The sequence below is a fragment of the Populus alba genome, chromosome 7, assembly GCF_005239225.2.
Source record: "Populus alba chromosome 7, ASM523922v2, whole genome shotgun sequence".
Lineage (NCBI taxonomy): Eukaryota > Viridiplantae > Streptophyta > Magnoliopsida > Malpighiales > Salicaceae > Populus > Populus alba.
In genome coordinates this window covers 4,137,070-4,157,038 of record NC_133290.1, presented here as the reverse complement: position 1 = coordinate 4,157,038, position 19,969 = coordinate 4,137,070, and the positions used below count along the sequence as shown (strand labels likewise).

The following is a 19,969-nucleotide window of genomic DNA, read 5'->3' as shown; positions in this document are numbered from 1 at the left end:
TTATGAAAGTTAAAGATAATATTTTAGGAATTGTGGGTTTAAACAGAAGTTGGCGCACCCAAAAAGCATAATAGCTTGACTGCCTGCGCTCGCTGGCGTTGCCAAACACATCCAGCTCTTTAGCTACGGAAATAGAGCGGCGGCAGCAGCACATGCCATTTCTCCAGTGAAGCAAACCTGTCATCAACTTCCCATTTTTACTTGCAGGTACGACCCATTTTCAAATTCATGTAAGAATGCGATGATTCCTTTCTTCTAGGATTTTCATAGGAATTGTAGTATATCTCTTTGGAGAGTGATCTGTGCGTGTTACAAACTTATTGGAAAATTCATTCCTTCTGTGCTATCTGGTCACTAAGAAACCATGGGAAAAAATGAAAATTTCAAGAACCCTTTAATTAGACCTTCATTCTGTTAGTCAAAATCACAAACCCGAAAAGCCCCTATTGGGAGGTTGGTGAAATCTATTTCCTTATCGTATTGTTCACCAACTGTTTGATAAAACGCTTGACTGTGATCCTTTTTTTTTTTCCTTTTTTTTTTTATCCCAGGAAAGCTTTCAAGTGATATCACTTCGCAATGGAATCCAAGTTCTTTCGATTTCTCAAAATTGTAGGTGTTGGTTACAAAGCGCGAGCAGAAGCAGAAGGCCGTTTGTTATTTCTCAAACTGGGTTACAGTCATGAAGTTGAACTAACTGTGCCACCTGCAGTCCGGGTGTTTTGTTTCAAGAACAATGTGGTTTGCTGTACTGGAATTGATAAGGGAAGAGTGCATCAGTTTGCTGCTTCGGTTCGTAGTTGTAAGCCACCTGAAGTTTATAAAGGCAAAGGGATCATGTATATTGATGAAGTTATTAAGAAGAAACAAGGAAAGAAGTCAAAATGATCGTGGCTGAGATGTGTGATTCTGATGCTTCAGTAGGTCAAATTGGGTTTGTTTTTGGTATTGAATTGCAAGGATTTTGTAGTTTGGAAGAGGTTTCAATCAGTTTATGATGTTTTAGAATAATAGAATTTGCTGGTTGCAAGATTGCAAGGTTTTTAGCTCTCTCTTTTCTTGAGGATTTGTTATCGTCGGATGCTGGAAAATGATGGCTATTCAATGCTTTTAATAAGCTATTAATTTCAGTAGAATTTCCCCACGACACAAATAATTTATACTCAGATTGTGTTGAAATTCAATTCCCCTGGAGTCATTCCACCAAAAGGCCAGCAAATAGGTTTTGAGTTATTGCTATGTTTGCTCTTGATGTTACTTATGTTCATGAATCCAATAAGCATGGCTCGTGAATAGTCCTGCTTGATCCTTGAATATGCAGGGTCCCTGCTGTTAGTTCTTCTGTAGTGTTCAGTCTCATGAAACTCAGTCCATCTCCATGATAATCCAATCAGTGTTATATTTATAAACCAAAGTGTGTGAAAATGGATGCTTGTGCTTCATTCATGTGCAAACATAAACATGCTATGGGGCTTGTTGGCACGATACCATCAGTCAGCCATTGCAAAATCAAAAGATAGTTTTTGCTTCTATTAATGCATTAGGAATATCATCTTACACAACAACAAACATAAGGACTGGCCAATAAAGACTAAATTGGTAAATTTGAACCAAAAGTACAGACACGCATCCACATAGTAGGCAATTTGCAAAGCCAAAAAAAACCCTCAATTTTGCTATCACAAATTCATTTGAAGAATGTCTTGGGCAGAGTAAATATGTTTCAGAGTACTTAGTCAAGCATATAGATTCGCGAGGCAATGTCCTGAACCAACCAATCAAATCCTTCAAGCAGCCCTTCACCTGTGTACGCACTGCAGCCCACAATTTTCCAGTGTCGGGTTTTATCCATATTCTCTAGGTTCAATACCTGAGCAAGCATAACAGAACCACTTCAGAAATTCAAACAGGTGAAGGGCAAGGCCCCATATCACCATGAAAACATCACCATGCAGGAGAAGTTAAGTAGTGCAAATCAGGTGCCGCTAATTATGTAGATTAAATGTATATGGTTTCTACCATATCTTGACACAAAGAATAGGAGCTCAACCCATTAATGTGCGTGGATCCCTAACATCAAAATACTAAATAGATGCATAAGTTTTGCAAATAGAACTATTCTTCAATGACAAAAACCATCAAGTTGATTGATTCTGCCTGATGGCTTAAGGTGCACATAAATGCCCCTCTAACAAAAGAAAACAATTGAAGAGCACTTTTGCAAGCAAAGCTGACCAGAATGTAACTGAGTTTCAAGCAGCATGGAAATCATATTATGAGGAACCCCAGCTAAATGTCCCGCATTCAACCACCAAGAGACAAGTCTGGGAAGGAAGGCACATGAGAGATTTTACAATAACCTCTAAGACATGTTTACATCATCAGCCAACTGTGTGCTAAAGTTAAATCAACTTTGAAACGAAAGAGTCCATTTCAATTGTTCAGTATGAAATACACGACATGGATGACATTTGACTTCTTTCAGCACTGAGAAAAGCAAAAATACACGAGGGAATAGGACACCAAATGCTTTGTATATGAACAAAAAACAATGCTGACTCATAAACAAGGAGATATGATCGGTGAGAAACCTTACTTTAGCAATTTCCTCCGGTGTAAGAGCACCTTTTATGTCTTGCTTATTTGCAAATATTAGTAGAGATGCTCCTGATAGCCTCTGACAGATGAACAAGCAAATTAGAGGATTCACAAGGAAATAGCAGATGAATAAGAAAAGAAAAAAAAAAAAGGCAAAGAAGAACAAGACATGAGAAACACATTACATTAATAGAAAAACAAATGAAGGCCATTGTTTTCAAACAAAACATAACATCAAAGAAACTTAAAACTGGCTAATACCTCTTCCTTCAAAAGATTATCGAGCTCCATTTTGCAATCATCCAACCTTCTAAGATCTGAACTATCCACCACCCACACCATGCCATCAGTTTGCTCAAAGTAGTTCCTCCAGTATGATCTTATAGTTCTTTGTCCCCCCACATCCCATATATTTAAAGTGTACCTATCAAACAAATACATAGCATTTCAACCTTCCATGTTACAACAAACATTCTAATATTTAAAATTCCAATCTTGGAAAGCTCAGCAGACACTACAACATCGTCAGTATACATAATGTCGCAAGAGAAACTGTTGAACTATAGTAATGATAGTTTTGATCAATCAATGCTAAACTAAAACATCTCCAGTTTGTATTTATTTTATCACTCTTTGACAAATTCACATTAAAAAAACAAGGTCAATTAAGATCCCAAGTTCTCATATTCACTTGTATCTGAAATGGGTTGTGTCAAATTGGTAGTTCAAAACAATAGCAAATACACAAAATCATTACTACCCATTTCCAACAATAACGAGAGCAACATACAAACAAAGAAAGAGGAATAAAAGAAAGAAAGAAACTGGAAGAAAGATCTAACTTTGCTGCTTACTTTTGATAAGAGATGGTTTTGATATTGAATCCAAGAGTAGGACTAATAACACTGGTGTCTTCTCCATTTATCTTCAAAACTATTGTAGTCTTCCCTGAATTATCAAGTCCCCTTCAACCAAAAAAACCCATTATTAATCTGCATATTAGATACAGAGACAGAGACAGCACGGTGGATGGATACATACACCATGAGGATGCGCATTTCTTTCTCTTTTCTCTTGATTTTTCTAATGATGCTAAGCAGCCCCATTGTTTAGCAGCAACAAAGAAAAAACAACAACAGCAACTGGTGTTTCTTTTCTTTCTCTTTGCCTTTGCCTTTAGAATGAACCAGACCTCACCGAACTATCCTCCTTTCTTCCTTTGTGGGTTGGTTTGGTCCAATAGGAGTGTGATGATCAATCAGCCCATAAATTGAATTATTCACCATAGATTGTAGAGTTGGTCCATTTGTGGTTGAGCCCAGATAAGCAGAGCATTATTGACAAACTGTTCATGGTTAGCCTTGCTTTAAAAATAGAAGTTGGTCTAAATTTATATGTCAAGGAATAGTAAACACTTCCTGCCCAGGGATTTTTTTTAAAAGAAAGATTTACTACCCGCGGTTACGCACGAGTCTACTGGTTCAGGATATCCTATCTATTTGACTTGTATTTTATTTTTGGTTAGATTTTTTTAATTAAAAAAAATAAAAGTTTTTTCAACATACTTTTAGATATAAAAAATTATCAATCATAAATTAAAATGGTTATATGCACATCTATATAATTAAATCAATATTTAATCAATAAATAATTAAGATTAAAATATTTGATATCACAAAATGAGTCATGTACTCATTCGTGTTTAATAACTTTATTTTTTAATAAATATTTTATTCAACTTAATGATTATTTATGCCAATAAAAATTAAAAAAAAAATTGTTAACAAAAACGAATTAAATAAAAGCATAAAGATCAACTATAAAAAAATTTAATATTAAATGATAAAATTAAAAAGAAAATAATTTAAATTAATCTAATGTTCAAGTTTAAAATAAAAAAAAATATCAATTTTAAAAACCTAGAAAAACCTCCTAAACATAGGTTAATCTCTAAAACTTGCAACTCTTAAAATTTTGAACTCGGACTCAACTAAGAAGCTTAATTCTAAACCAATTTAATATTGAAAGATACAACAAAAAAAAAAATTAAAAATATTACCAAAAAAAATAACAATTAAAAGAAGGAATATCAAATTTGATACCACTATATTTTTCCACTTATCTTCACCACTACCATAATCACCTTTCATCTTTTTCACTTACATCATTACTAATAAAATTATTTTTTTTAATTATTATTCTTTTTCATATTAAAAGATATTTATTAAAAATTTTAAATTTTATTTTGATTTCTTGTTACAGACCAAACACAGTATTGGAAATAAAATATCATTTTAATTCTCTGTTTTTTTATTTTGATTCCTCCATTCTCATTTTAAATCTTTCATTTCCAAAAACCAAACAGCACCCGCGTTGAGATATTATAACATAAAACTCTTATAAAATAAAATAACACAATTAATATGAAAAGAAGGTTTCAATAAAATAAAAAACAATTGATAGTATATACTTTTAAAAACATATAAAAAACTAAGATGCATCAATATTTGACTAGTGTGCATCATGACTCATTATATTTTTAATTACTATAATATAATGGCTTTTTTACCCTCCACATCAAAAACTAATGAACTGAATATTGAGAGGCAAAATGCTCTTTTTATAAGATTTATTTAGTATTATCAAATTAATCGGGATTGAAGCAGTCTTCTTAGATTTTTTAGAATAGTAAAATGAGTTAATTTCTCTTTTAAAAAAAATTAAACTAGCGTCCAAGAGCTTCTTAGAGTGTGTTTGATATTATGGTAGCTAATGTGATTGTGATTTGAAAAAAATTGTTTTATAAAAAGTACTTTTGGTTGAGGTTGATTTGGTATTTATGTATGTTTGGTTAAAATTATGGTTGAAATTGAGGTTATAAAATAATTTTAAAAAATATATATTAATATTGATGATTTTTAATTTAAATATTGTAAATTTAACTATTATTATTACATCATGAAATAAATAATACCTTATATAAAATATTTTTTTATTAGTCATTAAACTATCTATATTTCCATCACGTATGAAATACATCCGACAAGGACTACAATTTTTTTGATTTCTTAAGCACGCAACAACATCAGGTAAAATATAATCGGGAACAAAATTGGGATTGCGATCAAATTCTGCAAATGCTACGTCATGAAGCGATTTTTGTTTAATTTATGTAATGTCATTAAATAATGTTAAACACTAGTTTTTCGAATAAAACACAATTAAAAAATAAAAAATAATTTTTATTTTTTTTACTAGGTCAGATCCGGTTCCATGCATTTTGAGCTTTGGACTAGATCCGATCCGACCAAAACCGGTCCAACCGGAATAGCATGCTACACTATTCATCTTACGCAGTGTTCATAGAATGAATTAATTAGTATGAATCATGCTAATTAAATTCTATGAGTGCGCAAGAAGCATGAGAGAGGCAAGAACGCAATGAGAAGCATGGAATTTCAGTTTCAACAAAACAACGTTTTCAACGCAGATAATGGTAGGATCCACGTGTAAAAATCACGACTAATTTTATAATCAAACAATATAGTGCAACTATTCTACACTAAACGTAGCCACAAACAAACTCCTAGTCTTTTCACCTTTTTCAAAATAATACAATGACTAAATTGCTCTTTTAAAGAAAAGTTACTAAACTTAGTCTCATAGGCTTTTTTGTATTTTCATTATAGTTTTTTCTTTGTTACAATCAAATAAATTGAGGAGTGATTTTGTAATTTAATAAATATAACTATTATATATAAAAAAAAATAGATAGCATGGGTATTACACTCGTTGATGTGTGGGTTGTGCCCACGCACTTATGTGATGTGCTCGGCGTCACTCAACGGCTAAACTCGAGTTTTCAAAGCCGTGTTGGAATCTCCTTAACAACCCCTTCATGCCTGGATGACACATATGATCAATGGATTTCAAACCATATATATATTTTTTTTTTTTTATATCCTTGATTTTCATATCAAACCATATAATTTTTCAAAGCAGCCATTTAATTTATTTTTATTTTGGATTTGATTTCTATTCTTTTTATTTCTATTCTTTTTATTTGAAATAATTTTTATAAAATTATATATATATATATATATATATATATATATATATATTAGTTTCATCATTATTCAATTGTTTTCATCTATCGTATTTTTTTATTATTATTTTTAATTTCTTGTTTTTTTATAAATAACGAGAAAATACATTAACTAATCTATTGTTATAGCCATTAAGAACATGACGTATCAGTTACAAGAGTGCAGAAAAAACGCAGTAGAGTAAAATGTTTTACTGACAAAACTAAACACAATCAAAATTAAGTTTTCGATTTTTTTTATTTTTCAATCATGCTTTTTTATTTTTTTATTTAATTTTTATATAAAATTTAATTCTCATTTTTTTATTATTATTTTTGTATACTTTTCTTTCTTTATTTTTCAATTTCATCTCATTGTTTTATTTTAATTTTTCAATTTCATGAGCTTGACTCCTAACTAGAATCATGTTTTTTTTTTTTAATTATTTTTTTTAATTTATCCTTTAATGTTTGATTTGCTGGTAATTAATTTTTTTATTTTTTTTTTTTTTTTTCTTTATATTCTCACTTATTTTTTATTTTTTTATTTTTTTTTATTTTTTCTTTATATTCTCACTTATTTTTTATTTTGTTATCAAATAAGATCATTGAGATCTTGTAAGAATGTTGAAAGGGTATTCTTTTTATTGACAAGCGTTTAATTTTATCAACTAGTCATGGAATTTTTTTATTGTCACTGGTTTTTTTTATAATTATATAATTCAATTAACTGATTTTATTCAACTATTCAAATAAATAATTTGAGACCCAAATTTTTCTTGCTTCCTTAAAATTACTATCATCACTTGAGTATTTTTTTTTTTTTTTATGTCAAGAAAAAATTGATCCAGCCTGAGATATAGCATAAACATAAGAAACCTATCTAGTATGATTCAATCCAGGTAAAACCCAATAACAGTTAGACACATAAATTAAATGACCAAAAAAGTTGATTTCATTTTTCTGTTCCTTACTTATTAGTTACAAAAAAATTCTTATACCAAGAAGTCCTGAACCTTGTTGCCCATAAAAAAAATCTGGTAAGTTGAACTCCAGACCTCATATTTCATACCAAATCCTTACAACTTGTGCTGACCCTTTGATTAAGTGTTAATTGTAACTTAATTAATTATTGATTAATTGATTTGATAATTAAAAATCCCCTAATCTTATTTTATCAATCACTTGCTCATCTTTTATTTATAACTCGAATTTTAGTTTCTATGCTTGATGTATACAAAATTTCTCACGGTAAAGGGTGATCCATAGGTTAAAGGGCAACCAAATTTTTTTAGTCACAGCACAAATGCACACAAACTCAAGACACCAAAAGCTAAAAGACATAATAAGAATCTCTTTTTAGTATTTACTTCTTTTGAGGTGGCGAAGAGAAGGTTAAAGGAATTTCTTGAATAGTGGGTAAAGAACAAAATGAAGTCATTAGACACGATATACCTCTGTTTGTAATTGTGATAATAATAATAATTTAAAATATTTTTTTATATAGAAATATATTAAAATAAAATTATTTTTTAAAAAATAATTTATTTTTGATATTAATGTAAAAAATAATTTAAAATATAAAACATTTATTTTCAACAGAAAAATTTTATAATTTAAAAGAATGGAGGTGTAGACTGGTTTGTTTTTACGTTTTAAAAGCGTTTTTGAAAAAAATTGAATTTTATTTTATTTTTTTATTAACTTCAAATTAATATGTTTTTAGTGTTTTTAAATTATTTTGATATGCTGATATCAAAATAATTTAAATATATTTTAGCACAAAAAATTACTTGAAAAACAATTGCAACTATGCTACCAAAAACAAATTACTTATATAGTGAATGTGATGGGATGGGAATAATTTATTTACTAAGGGCGTTAAATATACAACTTAGTCCCTATAGTTTATCAAGAATAATTAATTGATCATTTAACTTGGATTGGCCATCCTCATTGCTTCTTCTTGATTTTCTTTACTTTTCAAAATGTAAAAATAAAAAAGTAAATTAGAAAAGAGTAGGAGACTTACAAGAGGACTATGTTACGAGCAAATTAAGAGCTATAAAGATTAAATGGATAGATTTCGAAGCCATAAGGACTGATTTAATAGTTTCCTTGAACTACAAGGAGTACATTATAATTCACTTTTTAATATTATTGCCACGATATTAATGAAAATGTCGTGTTGCCATTTCATTGGAAAAGGAAAAGGTATTCATAAAAAGATGTCATCAGGTTCAGACTGCTCAGATGCTACTCAAAAGCCCTTGAAGAACCGACCCTTATCCATGCGTTCCCAGTCTTTCCATTAAAGCATAGCAAAATTGTTCTTCTCTACTTGTCGCATGAGTGAAAATCAATCAATAAAAGAATAAAAATTGAACAATCTTGGTACAATGTTTTGTGCCCTCTTGTCAGCAAACCTGTAACCCCGGTAGTATCACCAGCTAGAGTGGCTTTAGTTCTCCCATTAGAGCATGAGAAGGCCAGAGCTGTGTCAAGGGCCGCGATGCCGAAGGCTGAACAAATGTCACTGAGAAGGTTCCTCCTGAGCTACTTTCTGAAAGTGACAGGAAATGATGCATTGCTTCCTGACAAATCTTGTAAATCATAGTTACTTAATTACAGAATAAATTAAATTCGTTTTTTAAAGTTGTCCTCTGATTGAGCCTCGACAACTGCACAAGCCACGTAAAAAGGTTTGAGACAACCTTGTGGAATTCATCATCATCATCATATAGAGAAACATACATCGAAGCGAGAATCACAAAAATGGCATCCACTGCTGTTACTACGTTCATAGTTTTCATAGCAGTCTTGTTCTTGCTTGTGAACAGCAGTGCTGCTCATTACATCCCCTGTAGTGAATCTCTCGTTAAGATAGCCCAGGAAAAAAACATTTCACACTGCAAGAAATTGACCACTCTAGGAGCTGAGTTCGGATGGGAGGTCATGAGTAAACACAACGAGAGCCAGGTCGACATTCTCATTGGCACAAGGCTAAATAATGCAGAAATGGTGTGGCTAGCCTGGGGAGTGAACCCGGAGGACAAGCCACGGATGGTTGGAACAAGAGCAATAATAGGCATCAGGCAGCTGAATGGCTCAGTCGGTGCCAACACCTATAATATCACAGGTGATACCAAGCTAGGTTGCAAGCTACAGCCTTCAGAAATTGATGTGCATGTTAAGAGTATGAAATTAGATTATGTGACATCATCAGACTATCTAACGCTACATGCAACAATTGTACTTCCTTCAATGTACAATATTTCAAGACTGAATCATGTGTGGCAAGTTGGATATGATGCCCAAGGAGAAGAACCCTCGATGCATCCCACAGCTCTCCAGAATGTTGACAGTGCAGAAACAATAGACTTGAAGGATGGATTGGCTCATCATGTGGGAGAGTTCGAGGGTCGTCTCAGAAAGGTAAGGATTAGCTAGAAATAATAATATACATACATAAATACACACACACATGTAGCTAAATCATTTCTTCTGGTGATCAGATTCATGGCGTCTTGAACATTATAGGGTGGGGAACCTTCTTGCCTGCTGGTGTGATAATCGCAAGATATTTCCCATATCCATTGACACTCGGAAGTTATAGGTATCATCTTCATGTGGGCTGCCAAATTATAGGGTACAATCTTGGTGTAGCTGGGTGGAGCGTTGGCCTATGGCTAGGACAAGCTTCTAAACACTACTCCTTCAAAATCCACAGGCTTTTTGCCATATTTATATTCACCTTCACAACATTACAAGTAAGCCTCTCAATTACTATTCACTAATTACCCATGAATGAAGGTTCATCATCATTAACATGAATTAATTAAATACTCCATAATTGATATAATTAACTGCAGATGTTGGCATTGCACTTGAAACCGCGTAAAACGGACGGGTATAGGAAGTACTGGAACATATACCATCATTTTCTGGGCTATGCTCTGCTTGCTGTGATCTCAGTAAACATTTTTCATGGCATTGACATTCTGAAGCCAGACCACTCCTGGAAATGGGCTTACGTTGGAATCCTTGGGGTGTTTGCTGCCATTGTTATAGCTCTTGAGATCTACACTTGGGCCAGGTTTCTTACGGAGAAAAAAGAAGAAGCCAAAAAGGCGGAATCTGGATCCGTAGGGACTGCTGCTGCTACTTAAACTCAAGCCACCACCCGTTGAGAGTTTAGCCAATCTATCAGATTAGAGGCATCAAGTTCTTAACCATTTGCATATTCTACTCATTTTCCTTTGTCCATTTTGACTTTCGGATACACCCCTTTGTTGCTTGATCCTTCTGTATTGTGGAGTTATTAGAAATTGTTGTGATTTTGGAACAACTGCCATGACATTTTAGTTTCTTGAATACGCTGCCATTAATTTGCAAAAGCATTTAAATAGATGTATGGTTAACGAACTACTATCAAAAGAGAAAGCAACCACCCTATCCCACGTTCCCCTGGCTAAATTGATTTTTCTACATTATTTTGGCTCAAACTGTGGATGCTTAATGGTCAGAGCAATGAACGAAGAAGTTAGTTACATGGAGCACATTGTCGTATCGTTTCCGAGGATCTTTCAGAAACCGGCTTCCTCAACCGCGTGTGACGGTGAGAGCACATCAGTTTGCGGCAATAAAACCTCATGGAAGCCGCATAAACCATAAAAGGGGTTTTCTCGCACTAGTTGGTGGAACTGGAAGCTCTTACCATGGCCATCGACCAGACAATAATCTAAGAAATAAACTCAAATTTCGGTATAACTAGATGGCTAAAACAAAAGAAAATTTAAGAACTATATACACTTCCAAATGCATTTATATGATTAAACTCAAATTTCGGTACAGCGTTTCTGCTTCCTCGCGGAGCAAACATAAATACAGATCACGGCAGCAAACAACTAGGTTTCTTCAAAACTGTGACTGTTGTATCAGATTTGCCTACTATATTGAAAAGAAAACAAGCTTACAACAACGAATTTCGTGATTCCTATTCTAGGTCTAGAGAAGAGTAATGCTTAATTCATGACCCTTGGAGCCTTGAGAAAATGTACACTCTTTACAAACCCTTTACCAGCTTCACCCACAGCCTTTAAGACATCAATTGGGTCTTCATCGCCGCTGGCTTCATCGCTGGCTTCCTCTCTATCCCGCTTCTGGGAGAAGTAAACAAACTCAAGAGATCAGGTGAGTGTATTTGATAAGATTTCTAAGCTGTTCCAGAAGATATTGTATATCATTAGAGGACACTTTGAATGACATTCTATTATACCTTTGAACAAGATCTCTCCCATGTTAGTCCAATTGCGTCGCCTCCCAGAGAATCATACCACATCTTCAATGTGTTGCATTCTTTCTAAAGATGTTCAAGGAGAGTAAGAAAATTAAGAGCAACATGGTCAATTTGAATAACAAAGCATTTCAGAACACTTGCCTCCAGATCTGCAATGTAGCACCTAAGTGGATCAAAGTCCACCAATAGCTTATTTTTCAACTTGTCTAAGCTCCCTCGTAAATCTCCAGGTAACATAAAGGGCTGGAAAGCTTTGCTAGCATTCCCACGGGCCACAAGCCTCCCTGCCCAATATGTGCAATAAATTACAAATTTCAGGCAAGAAGTTAATACAAGAATCAGACAATAGCCAAGCCAAACTCTGGGATATTTGTAGGAACATACCATGGTTTAATTTTGATGGGAAGAGAAGACGTTGAGGATATGGTAATCTGTCCCCATGGAGAAGGATTACGGCATCATAGTTGGTAAGAGGAGTGCAGAAAAGGCACTGTGGTAAAAAAAATAAAGCCATTAAAGTCAAAAGTATAAGGCGGAAGAGTTAAAAAGCACTTTGAAATTAACTCACCTCCCATCTGTAAGATTCTGTCTGATCCTGAAATACGAGTCTGGTAAGCAGGTTTGCACTGCTACGAGCATAAGCCACCAACCTTTTAAGTTCCTTTGGATTCAACAAACCAACATGTCAATAAAGAATATGAACAGGGAACTGCCTAAGATAAATTAGAAGTGATTTAGCATATCTGGATATGATTATGAACTCAATGTAACCTTGGGGTTGACCTATTGGTAACAGTTCATTTCCCAATGCTTAATGAAGATATTATAACTTTTTACTGACTACACGCAAATCAAATGAAATATCAAAACATAAGAGGATCAGACCAAGATGTAAACAACATTAACAGATGGCCAAAACAGCCAAAAGCAGCTCAGGAAGGAAGGGGAGGAAAAACAATCAAAATCAAAAGGAAACATTTGCTAAACTTGCAAGCACATACAATAAAAGATTTTCTCATAAAAGATTATACAGCCCGAGTTTGATTGGAGAAATCACTAACCAGTACGTTTGGTGAGAGTCTGGTCCAAGCCTCAGATGCCTTGTCATAGGATGTCGCCAAGAACATTGCTGGACTTATGTTTTGGCTACTTTCTTCATAACCTTTTCTAGTCAGCATAAACTTGTCCTGGATAATGTTATAGAATTAACAGCCATAGAAAAAGAGAGCAAAATCACCTAATAAAAGATTAAAGAGACCAGCAAAAAACAAACGATCATTACTTGATTGCAGAACTTAACGTAAATCAAACAATAAGAGACCAATAAATATTAAACAATCATTACCCTTCGGCAGAACTTACATAAATCTCTTTCTTATCACTTGGGTTGAAATCACTATTTATGTCAATAATAAGAGGAGAAAAGGTCCAATCATACTCTGCTAGCAATCGCAAGAACCTGTTACAAAAATTTCAACGACATGGATCATTGACCAACAAAAATAGATCCCAGAAACAAAAATCCATAATGGTTAAAAGAAAAAAGCTCATAGAAAACAGACAGCAAATTCCTGCTTCAGCTGAAATAATTGATTAATAGTCAAACAACAAGCTTGCAGGAGTATAAGTTTCAACCTTAGAAATCCAGTGATGCGTGAACAAGGAGCAGTGAAAGGCAAAGGCTTCACAAAGAGATGTGCGACCAATAACTCAATTGCCTCCTCTGACAAGCATGCCGAGAACATATGTGAAGCAACCCATCTTTTAGCAAGCCTTTACAGAAAGTCAAGCAAAACACTTTAAGAAGGCAATTAACATACTAGCAAGTAAATAGAACAACGCCACAGATTCATCACTAACCTAACAACTGGCCCATATATTGGGAAAACACCTTGCAACCCATTAATCATGCTAGAATGCTGACTGCGAACAAAGAGTTTCTGGTCTGCAGAAGAGACCTGTTTTCCTTGGTCACTTCCAGCTAGAAATCAGACTGGGTTAGTAATTTAAATATCAAAAGAATCTAGCCAAACAAGCATGAATTACATGTACACTGAAACTTGCTTACTTTCTCTTTTCACCAAGCTCAAGCCTCTCTCGTGCAAAACTTTTAGACGAAATGCATATCCAGACAGAAAAACATCCACGTCATCTTCAGTCGCAGTACATGTCATCCCCCAACTATTCTCAAGACTGCCATGAATTCATGATCAGCTACTACCATACTTTTACAAGTATGATTATCAATTGCATAAAGAAGAAGCCACAATCACCCACCTCTCTCCAATTTTGAGAAGAAAAGCAGATTTGGTTTTCTCAATTGCCACATCATCCATTGGCCAGTTCCCAGAACCTTCCAACTGAAAACAGGTTTAAGATGCTAGCTTGATGGAAAATGATATAAAAAGCATGGGTGGACAACTAGGCACCATACCTGAATCATAACTTCCAATGGCTGGATGCAGGATGAAGTGAGCTTATGTGGTCTCGGAATGCTACCCCTTTCACTTGCTAGTGGGTGTGGTACAGGAGGGAAGACAGATGTGAACCTGAAAGCTGGAAAGGTAACAAGCAAAATTGAATTTCTACTAATTGCTAGCATTTATGCAATAATAATTTTTGCTATATATTAGCATATCATTACAGCAGGGAAAACCATCTAACAATGGTAACAATATCTTGGATATACCTGGGTCTAAAGGCTGCACGCTGGACACCTTTAAGGGAATGTCTTCTATAAGACGCAAGCGCTTTGATAGGACATCAAATGCCCCAAGCAAACTTGAAGAAAATGACATAGGATCTGACAAAATAGCATCATTGTTAAAACTTATAGAATTCTGTGTGAAAAGGTACATTGCAGAAATAAAGGAGAAAAAAGGGGAAACCAACTAACAGTAAATGGTTAATCTCATCACCTTCAACACCATGAAGAAGAGAAAAGTCAAGCTGATCCACAGTTTGCTCAATACTGGTTTTTGATATAGAAAGATGACGAAGAAGTGTATATTCTACTATTCTTTTTAAAATGAGATGTTTCATCCACTGCTCACTTTCCCATACTACATAAAAATTGGGACAGCAAAGTCATGATAATCATCATGTTGCAACTAAGTTCAATCCAAGAAGCCAGGACGAATAAAGCGCCTCACCTGTGCTTTCAGCAATTTTGCCATCCTTAAATCTTCTGAGCTCTGCTTTCTCTCCCCAAAACTTCCTAAACCTGGCAGCCTAGTGCGTAACATGAAAAAATTAGTACATTGGAATCCCTTTCTTCAATTAATTGAAAGTGGATGCAACAAAAAGCTAATATAAATTTCAAGCATGGAATTCAAATACCTCTTCTTTATTTTCAGCATCCGGACCAATATCAACAACTCGAAATGTTTTATCTAAAGAGCTTAGAGAAATTCCAGCTAGCAATGGTTCTCCATCAAGTGTTGACAAACCCTGAAATAGATAGTGATTACAACTAGTCGAAGAAATGGAACAAATATGATCTCAAAATTAGATAGAAATAACAAGAAGAACAACATACATTTTCCAGACTGCAACCTGAAGGGATATTTCTCCAAATAACACGAATTGACTTGGCTCGATCACTCAGTCCTTGAGATAGAAGACCGTGCACCTTTTTCTCATACAATCTCCAACATTCTTCGTCCAAGCAATATCCAGAAGAATAGAACTCGCTATTTCCTTTTAAGCTCAATCTAAAAGGCCCAAAACATGTAAAAATTAAGGGCAATGAAGATATAGACCAGCATAAGTAAATGTTAGATCAAAAGGCAAAACAATATAACACATGCATCATTGAAAAAGACGAGCATTTCCCATGGCAATTGTACAGAAACGCCAAAGAATTTATTTCCATTCACACCATTCCATTTCTTGTATTTCAATCATAATAGTTTCCTATTTTATTGAATACCTGAGATATTCTCTGCTCAGACTTCCAAAACTTTTATAAATGCCCACAATCTTCACCAGAAATCATTCTGAAAAGGTATGATGGTGTGCTTGCAACAAGTTTCTCAATTTTGATTTATTCAAGAATAAGAAACTCATATTTTTTCCTCAATCCAAGTGGGGCCCACTAATAAAAACTCATGAATGAGAACTCACAGCTTCTTTGAAAAATAGTTTGAAGGTGTACCAGAAAAAGAATGAAAAGGCAATTGACAACTCCAGATCATAAAGATATACCTTACACAATAATCATATTTGGCAGGAAAGTCAATCTTGGTCATGAAGATATCCTCAAATGCACTATCTCCAGATTTCCCAAAGCATTGAAGTGTCAGAGCAGCCTCATCTTGGAGCTGAACATTGGAGCAAAGAAACAATACTGAGACATGGCAACAAAACCCAAAAAGAAAAGGAATGGAATGGAAACAAGAGATGGACTCCCCAAATTGAAGTTCTTGCCAAACATAAATTTAGTTCAAAGGCAACTCCCCGTCTCAGCAGGCAAGTTGTTGGGTTCAAACCCGAAATTTGGGGGTTCCCAGGGGGCAAGGACTTTATTGTTAGGCCAATACCCACAAAAGACTAAAGAAAGAGAAACATCTAGCAAATGGTACCTCTGAGAAACCACTATCTTTTATCCGAAAAGTTAAATTGATGTGAGTGGTTGAATCGAATATGACAACTGGAAATGATTCTTTATACACCATCCTATCCTGCAACTCCAAAGTAAGATTACAAATAACCAATGATGCAGAGTGCAATAAAGCAATATCATATCAAAGCACTCAAGATAGAAACAAGCAATGAGCTCCTAGAGGTTACGGAAAGCTGTAAACAGTTCGAAACAATCGGGTGAAATTTCAAACTAGACTAAGTAATTAGTCATTATGCGACTCCATTTTTTCAATGACGACACAGTAGTGCTAGCAGCATTAGTTGGTTAATTTACTAATCTCACAACACTTTCTTTGCAAAACAGAGCCCATCTGCAAAAATTGTGACCTGCATCAATTTCCTCATGCACTGAGGTTGGCAAGATGATATTGGTAGGAGATGGACTGACCAATGCAGTCGTCACTTTGTGCATATAGCTAAATGGTAGTTTTTTTCAGTTACAGGTGAGATATGGAAGAGTGGGAAGCATATTGTGATATGCATAGAAATTAATAAAAAGAATGAAAGCAAGCAAAGAGACATGTATCTATATACATAGAAATAAAAAGCAGCTCACTTACCTCCTTCAATATCTTGACCTCACCTTGCTTTTGTAAGAAAAGCCCCCGGGTCCATAATTTTGAATTGGCTGCATAACAGTGTCAGCAGTGTGCATTTTATTGATTATATGAAAGGCTGTTAATATCAACAAACATAATTTCTAAAGCATTATGAAACCAGATTCACATGATAAAGTACCAAGTAGGAAACATCTGCTGCCTAAGTATCTGAAAGGGTATGCCTCCACCATTTACATGATATTTGGTTTGTTTTTTATTTATTTTTTATATTTTTTTAGTTACACAAAGAAAATGAAAGCTAATACCATAAAGATCATTCTAAAGCAAAGGAAAACATATAGAAAGAGGGTCATTCATGAAGGAAGCCCCTGGCTCAAGCCCCATCATGAAGTTAGGGGACCAATCAGCTACTTTGCTAGCCCTGTAGACATGGGAAACATGAATAACCCATTCATGTTTCAGACTTTTGCCTCCATTATTTACTTGTTATTTGCTTTATCATATCCATGAGTTACGATGATTGGTCACTTCACTTCAAATATTTCTCAAATTTTACATCAGCAATGGACTATTTAACTCCAGAGCTTTACAACTGAGTTTACATCATTATCAAAATTGTGCATAAAGAATAGCATTTTAAATGTAGAAATTATAAAAATAATTTAAGAAACAACGATACACATTAATGAGAAAAAAATTTAACCCAATTCAAATTATTTACAACTGATATGCAGGTACTTTTGGCAAAAAGAAAAACTGAACATACCTATAAAGTCCAACGTGACTCGAAATATTTGCAGTGGCCTCATGGAACTATTAACCTTCTCATAAGCTACAAGATATGACAATATGATAGCTATTAAATATCCATTTAGGCCATCGTGAGAATGTATAGAATCTCTCTGTCGAGCCCAAACCTGCACAAATAAGACAGAAAATATTACTTCCATATCCTAGGAAAACCTTCTAGATTTATATTCAGAATGGAGAGAGAGAAAAATACTTCACCTTCAGCAAAACTAAAGCCTCTCCCAATGCCTTCTGTCCAAGAAAAGTTTTCTTGAGAAATTCTGTATTGTCCTCTAAACACATGTCTTCCAAAATACTACTGTTATATCTTGGTGTAGGCAAAGCAGTCCCACCTAAATATTTCCAAAACAGAATTACAGCTTGGTGAACACAATGCATTATTTGTTAATGAAAAAAACATTCCCAAAATTAAAAAAAGAAGAAGTTATATTCTACCTTGATTCAAAGCACGGACATTGTTCCGTTTCAAGTCCAACTTTGCAGCATTAAACAAAGATTTCGCTGTAGGAATTATCCTCACAAAGAACCCAGGAACTTCGGCAAGCTTGTCAGCTATCAAAAAGAAAAGAAAAATAAAACTTTGCATAAGTTATCCATTTAGGCAATGACTACTTCCCGGCAACTCCTAAAAAAAACTATGGTAAGCAAGAGGCACCTGGATAGACAAGCAGCACAGGTTTCCGGGCCTCGTTTTGAAGCGTAGACCATTCAACCTTTTCAAACGATGAATCCGACTTCAAAAACTTGTTAATCACACATAAATAAACAAACCTCTTCGCATGATAGCGATGATTTAAATAATCTTTCTCATGAAAACACTCCTGCCAATAATTACAAAAAATTTCAATCAATACAAACTATTCATGATGCAATCGATCAATCATTTATAAGCGCATTAATGTAACCAACAGCTGCGTGGATTAATAGTCAAAAAGCCAGGTACCTTAGGCAATTGAATGAAAAGGTCAACACTAACATCCGGCTTCACGACACACTTTATCGAATAACTGCCACCAATTGCAATCGATTTCGGCTTCTTAAACTTAAACTCCACTTTATCCGCTCCGACGTCTCTTACGAACCCCGCCGCTTCCTGGCCTGTAACCTGCATTTAAAAAAAAAGAGTTCATTAACTTCCCAATTAAGCTTAAAGAAATTAAACAGGACTGATAAAAGGAGAGTAGTTTAAAAAACGGACCACGAGGTTGTTGGGGATTTTGTCGATGGAATTTTGGATAGATGAAACGGTGTCGTTTACGAGCTTGGTGAAAGAAGGAGAATGTTCGATTTGAACTTCGTTTATTAATTCTGATACTTTAAAGTCCATCGGTTCTGTTAGAGTATCGGAATCCATGGAAGGAGGAGGGAGAGGTTTTGTCTTGTCGGCGAAGGGGTTTTGTTAGGGTTTAACGGAAATCGGTAGCGGGAGGGAGCTAGAAGAGAAGTCAGGAGAGGGTGTTTAAACGAATTTGAGATGTAGAAGGCCCAAGAGTTTTTTATTTATAGCATAGTGGGCTTTGAGATTTGAGTTTTTTTAAGAATTTAGATGGGCTTTTAAGCCTGTGAAACTTTTCCATTTGTTTGTTTTATGTGTGTTTTGTATTATCGTACTGTTTTTTTAAAACAATAATTTTTTATTTAAAAATATATTAAAATAATTTTTTTAGGTTTTTTTATTTTTAAATTATAATTTAATTTAATATTTTTTTCAAATCAAATATATTTTTGAAATATATTCAAACACAATTCAAAAAAAATATGTGAAGAACACTTAATTCCATTATATTACACATTTGATTACATTATATTATATTGCATGTCGTCATAACTTTAATCATGTCTTTCTTTTATTAATTATTTTATTTAATATATTTGATAATTATTTTTTCTTAATTTATTTATCTTTTTGTTGGTCATGTGATTTTTAATTGATCCCACGACATCATTATACCTATTTTTTAATGAAAATGAAAC

The 19,969-nt window shown here is 34.0% G+C and overlaps 4 protein-coding genes across 4 annotated transcripts; 2 read left to right on the top strand and 2 right to left on the bottom strand.

Moving 5' to 3' along the window:
• The first annotated feature begins 46 nt into the window (after window positions 1-46).
• Window positions 47-1,130, top strand: LOC118063318 (large ribosomal subunit protein uL6m). Its single transcript, XM_035077333.2, has 2 exons — window positions 47-207; window positions 552-1,130. Exon 2 carries the CDS (start codon window positions 580-582, stop codon window positions 886-888), a length of 309 nt encoding a protein of 102 aa, XP_034933224.1. The 5' UTR covers window positions 47-207; window positions 552-579; the 3' UTR covers window positions 889-1,130.
• Window positions 1,131-1,501: 371 nt separating this feature from the next.
• Window positions 1,502-3,798, bottom strand: LOC118063316 (ADP-ribosylation factor-like protein 2). Its single transcript, XM_035077332.1, has 5 exons — window positions 3,640-3,798; window positions 3,453-3,563; window positions 2,860-3,022; window positions 2,597-2,677; window positions 1,502-1,870 (listed from the first exon to the last, which is right to left on the bottom strand). The coding sequence occupies exons 1-5, from the start codon at window positions 3,702-3,704 to the stop codon at window positions 1,733-1,735; spliced, it is 558 nt and encodes a 185-aa protein (XP_034933223.1). The 5' UTR covers window positions 3,705-3,798; the 3' UTR covers window positions 1,502-1,732.
• Window positions 3,799-8,977: 5,179 nt separating this feature from the next.
• On the top strand, window positions 8,978-11,797 carry LOC118063319 (cytochrome b561 and DOMON domain-containing protein At5g47530). Its single transcript, XM_035077334.2, has 3 exons — window positions 8,978-10,117; window positions 10,198-10,452; window positions 10,555-11,797. The coding sequence occupies exons 1-3, from the start codon at window positions 9,458-9,460 to the stop codon at window positions 10,849-10,851; spliced, it is 1,212 nt and encodes a 403-aa protein (XP_034933225.1). The 5' UTR covers window positions 8,978-9,457; the 3' UTR covers window positions 10,852-11,797.
• LOC118063320 (uncharacterized) lies at window positions 11,613-19,452 on the bottom strand. Its single transcript, XM_073410542.1, has 25 exons — window positions 19,194-19,452; window positions 18,939-19,100; window positions 18,651-18,816; window positions 18,431-18,547; window positions 18,194-18,327; window positions 17,952-18,102; window positions 17,186-17,253; window positions 16,565-16,663; window positions 16,188-16,303; window positions 15,520-15,694; window positions 15,321-15,431; window positions 15,134-15,212; window positions 14,900-15,043; window positions 14,671-14,784; window positions 14,416-14,537; window positions 14,259-14,341; window positions 14,050-14,174; window positions 13,842-13,962; window positions 13,617-13,754; window positions 13,344-13,440; window positions 13,043-13,168; window positions 12,550-12,642; window positions 12,366-12,471; window positions 11,961-12,265; window positions 11,613-11,844 (listed from the first exon to the last, which is right to left on the bottom strand). Exons 1-24 carry the CDS (start codon window positions 19,347-19,349, stop codon window positions 12,045-12,047), a joined length of 3,024 nt encoding a protein of 1,007 aa, XP_073266643.1. The 5' UTR covers window positions 19,350-19,452; the 3' UTR covers window positions 11,613-11,844; window positions 11,961-12,044.
• Between the last annotated feature and the right edge of the window lie 517 nt (window positions 19,453-19,969).

Bases quoted from the DNA above. Each gene is read 5' to 3' on its own strand.
- LOC118063318 (XM_035077333.2), top strand. From the start codon at position 580: ATGGAATCCAAGTTCTTTCGATTTCTCAAAATTGTAGGTGTTGGTTAC.
- LOC118063316 (XM_035077332.1), bottom strand. From the start codon at position 3,704: ATGGGGCTGCTTAGCATCATTAGAAAAATCAAGAGAAAAGAGAAAGAA. The intron at 2,678-2,859 runs GTATTAGCCAGT...TTCATCTGTCAG, and splicing joins ATAATCTTTTGAAGGAAGAG to AGGCTATCAGGAGCATCTCT. The intron at 1,871-2,596 runs GTAAGGTTTCTC...ATGCTTGCTCAG, and splicing joins CACCGGAGGAAATTGCTAAA to GTATTGAACCTAGAGAATAT.
- LOC118063319 (XM_035077334.2), top strand. From the start codon at position 9,458: ATGGCATCCACTGCTGTTACTACGTTCATAGTTTTCATAGCAGTCTTG. The intron at 10,118-10,197 runs GTAAGGATTAGC...TCTGGTGATCAG, and splicing joins TCGAGGGTCGTCTCAGAAAG to ATTCATGGCGTCTTGAACAT. The intron at 10,453-10,554 runs GTAAGCCTCTCA...AATTAACTGCAG, and splicing joins TCACCTTCACAACATTACAA to ATGTTGGCATTGCACTTGAA.
- LOC118063320 (XM_073410542.1), bottom strand. From the start codon at position 19,349: ATGGATTCCGATACTCTAACAGAACCGATGGACTTTAAAGTATCAGAA. The intron at 18,328-18,430 runs GTAGAATATAAC...GGAAATATTTAG, and splicing joins TGTCCGTGCTTTGAATCAAG to GTGGGACTGCTTTGCCTACA. The intron at 13,441-13,616 runs GTTGAAACTTAT...TTTTTGTAACAG, and splicing joins CGCATCACTGGATTTCTAAG to GTTCTTGCGATTGCTAGCAG.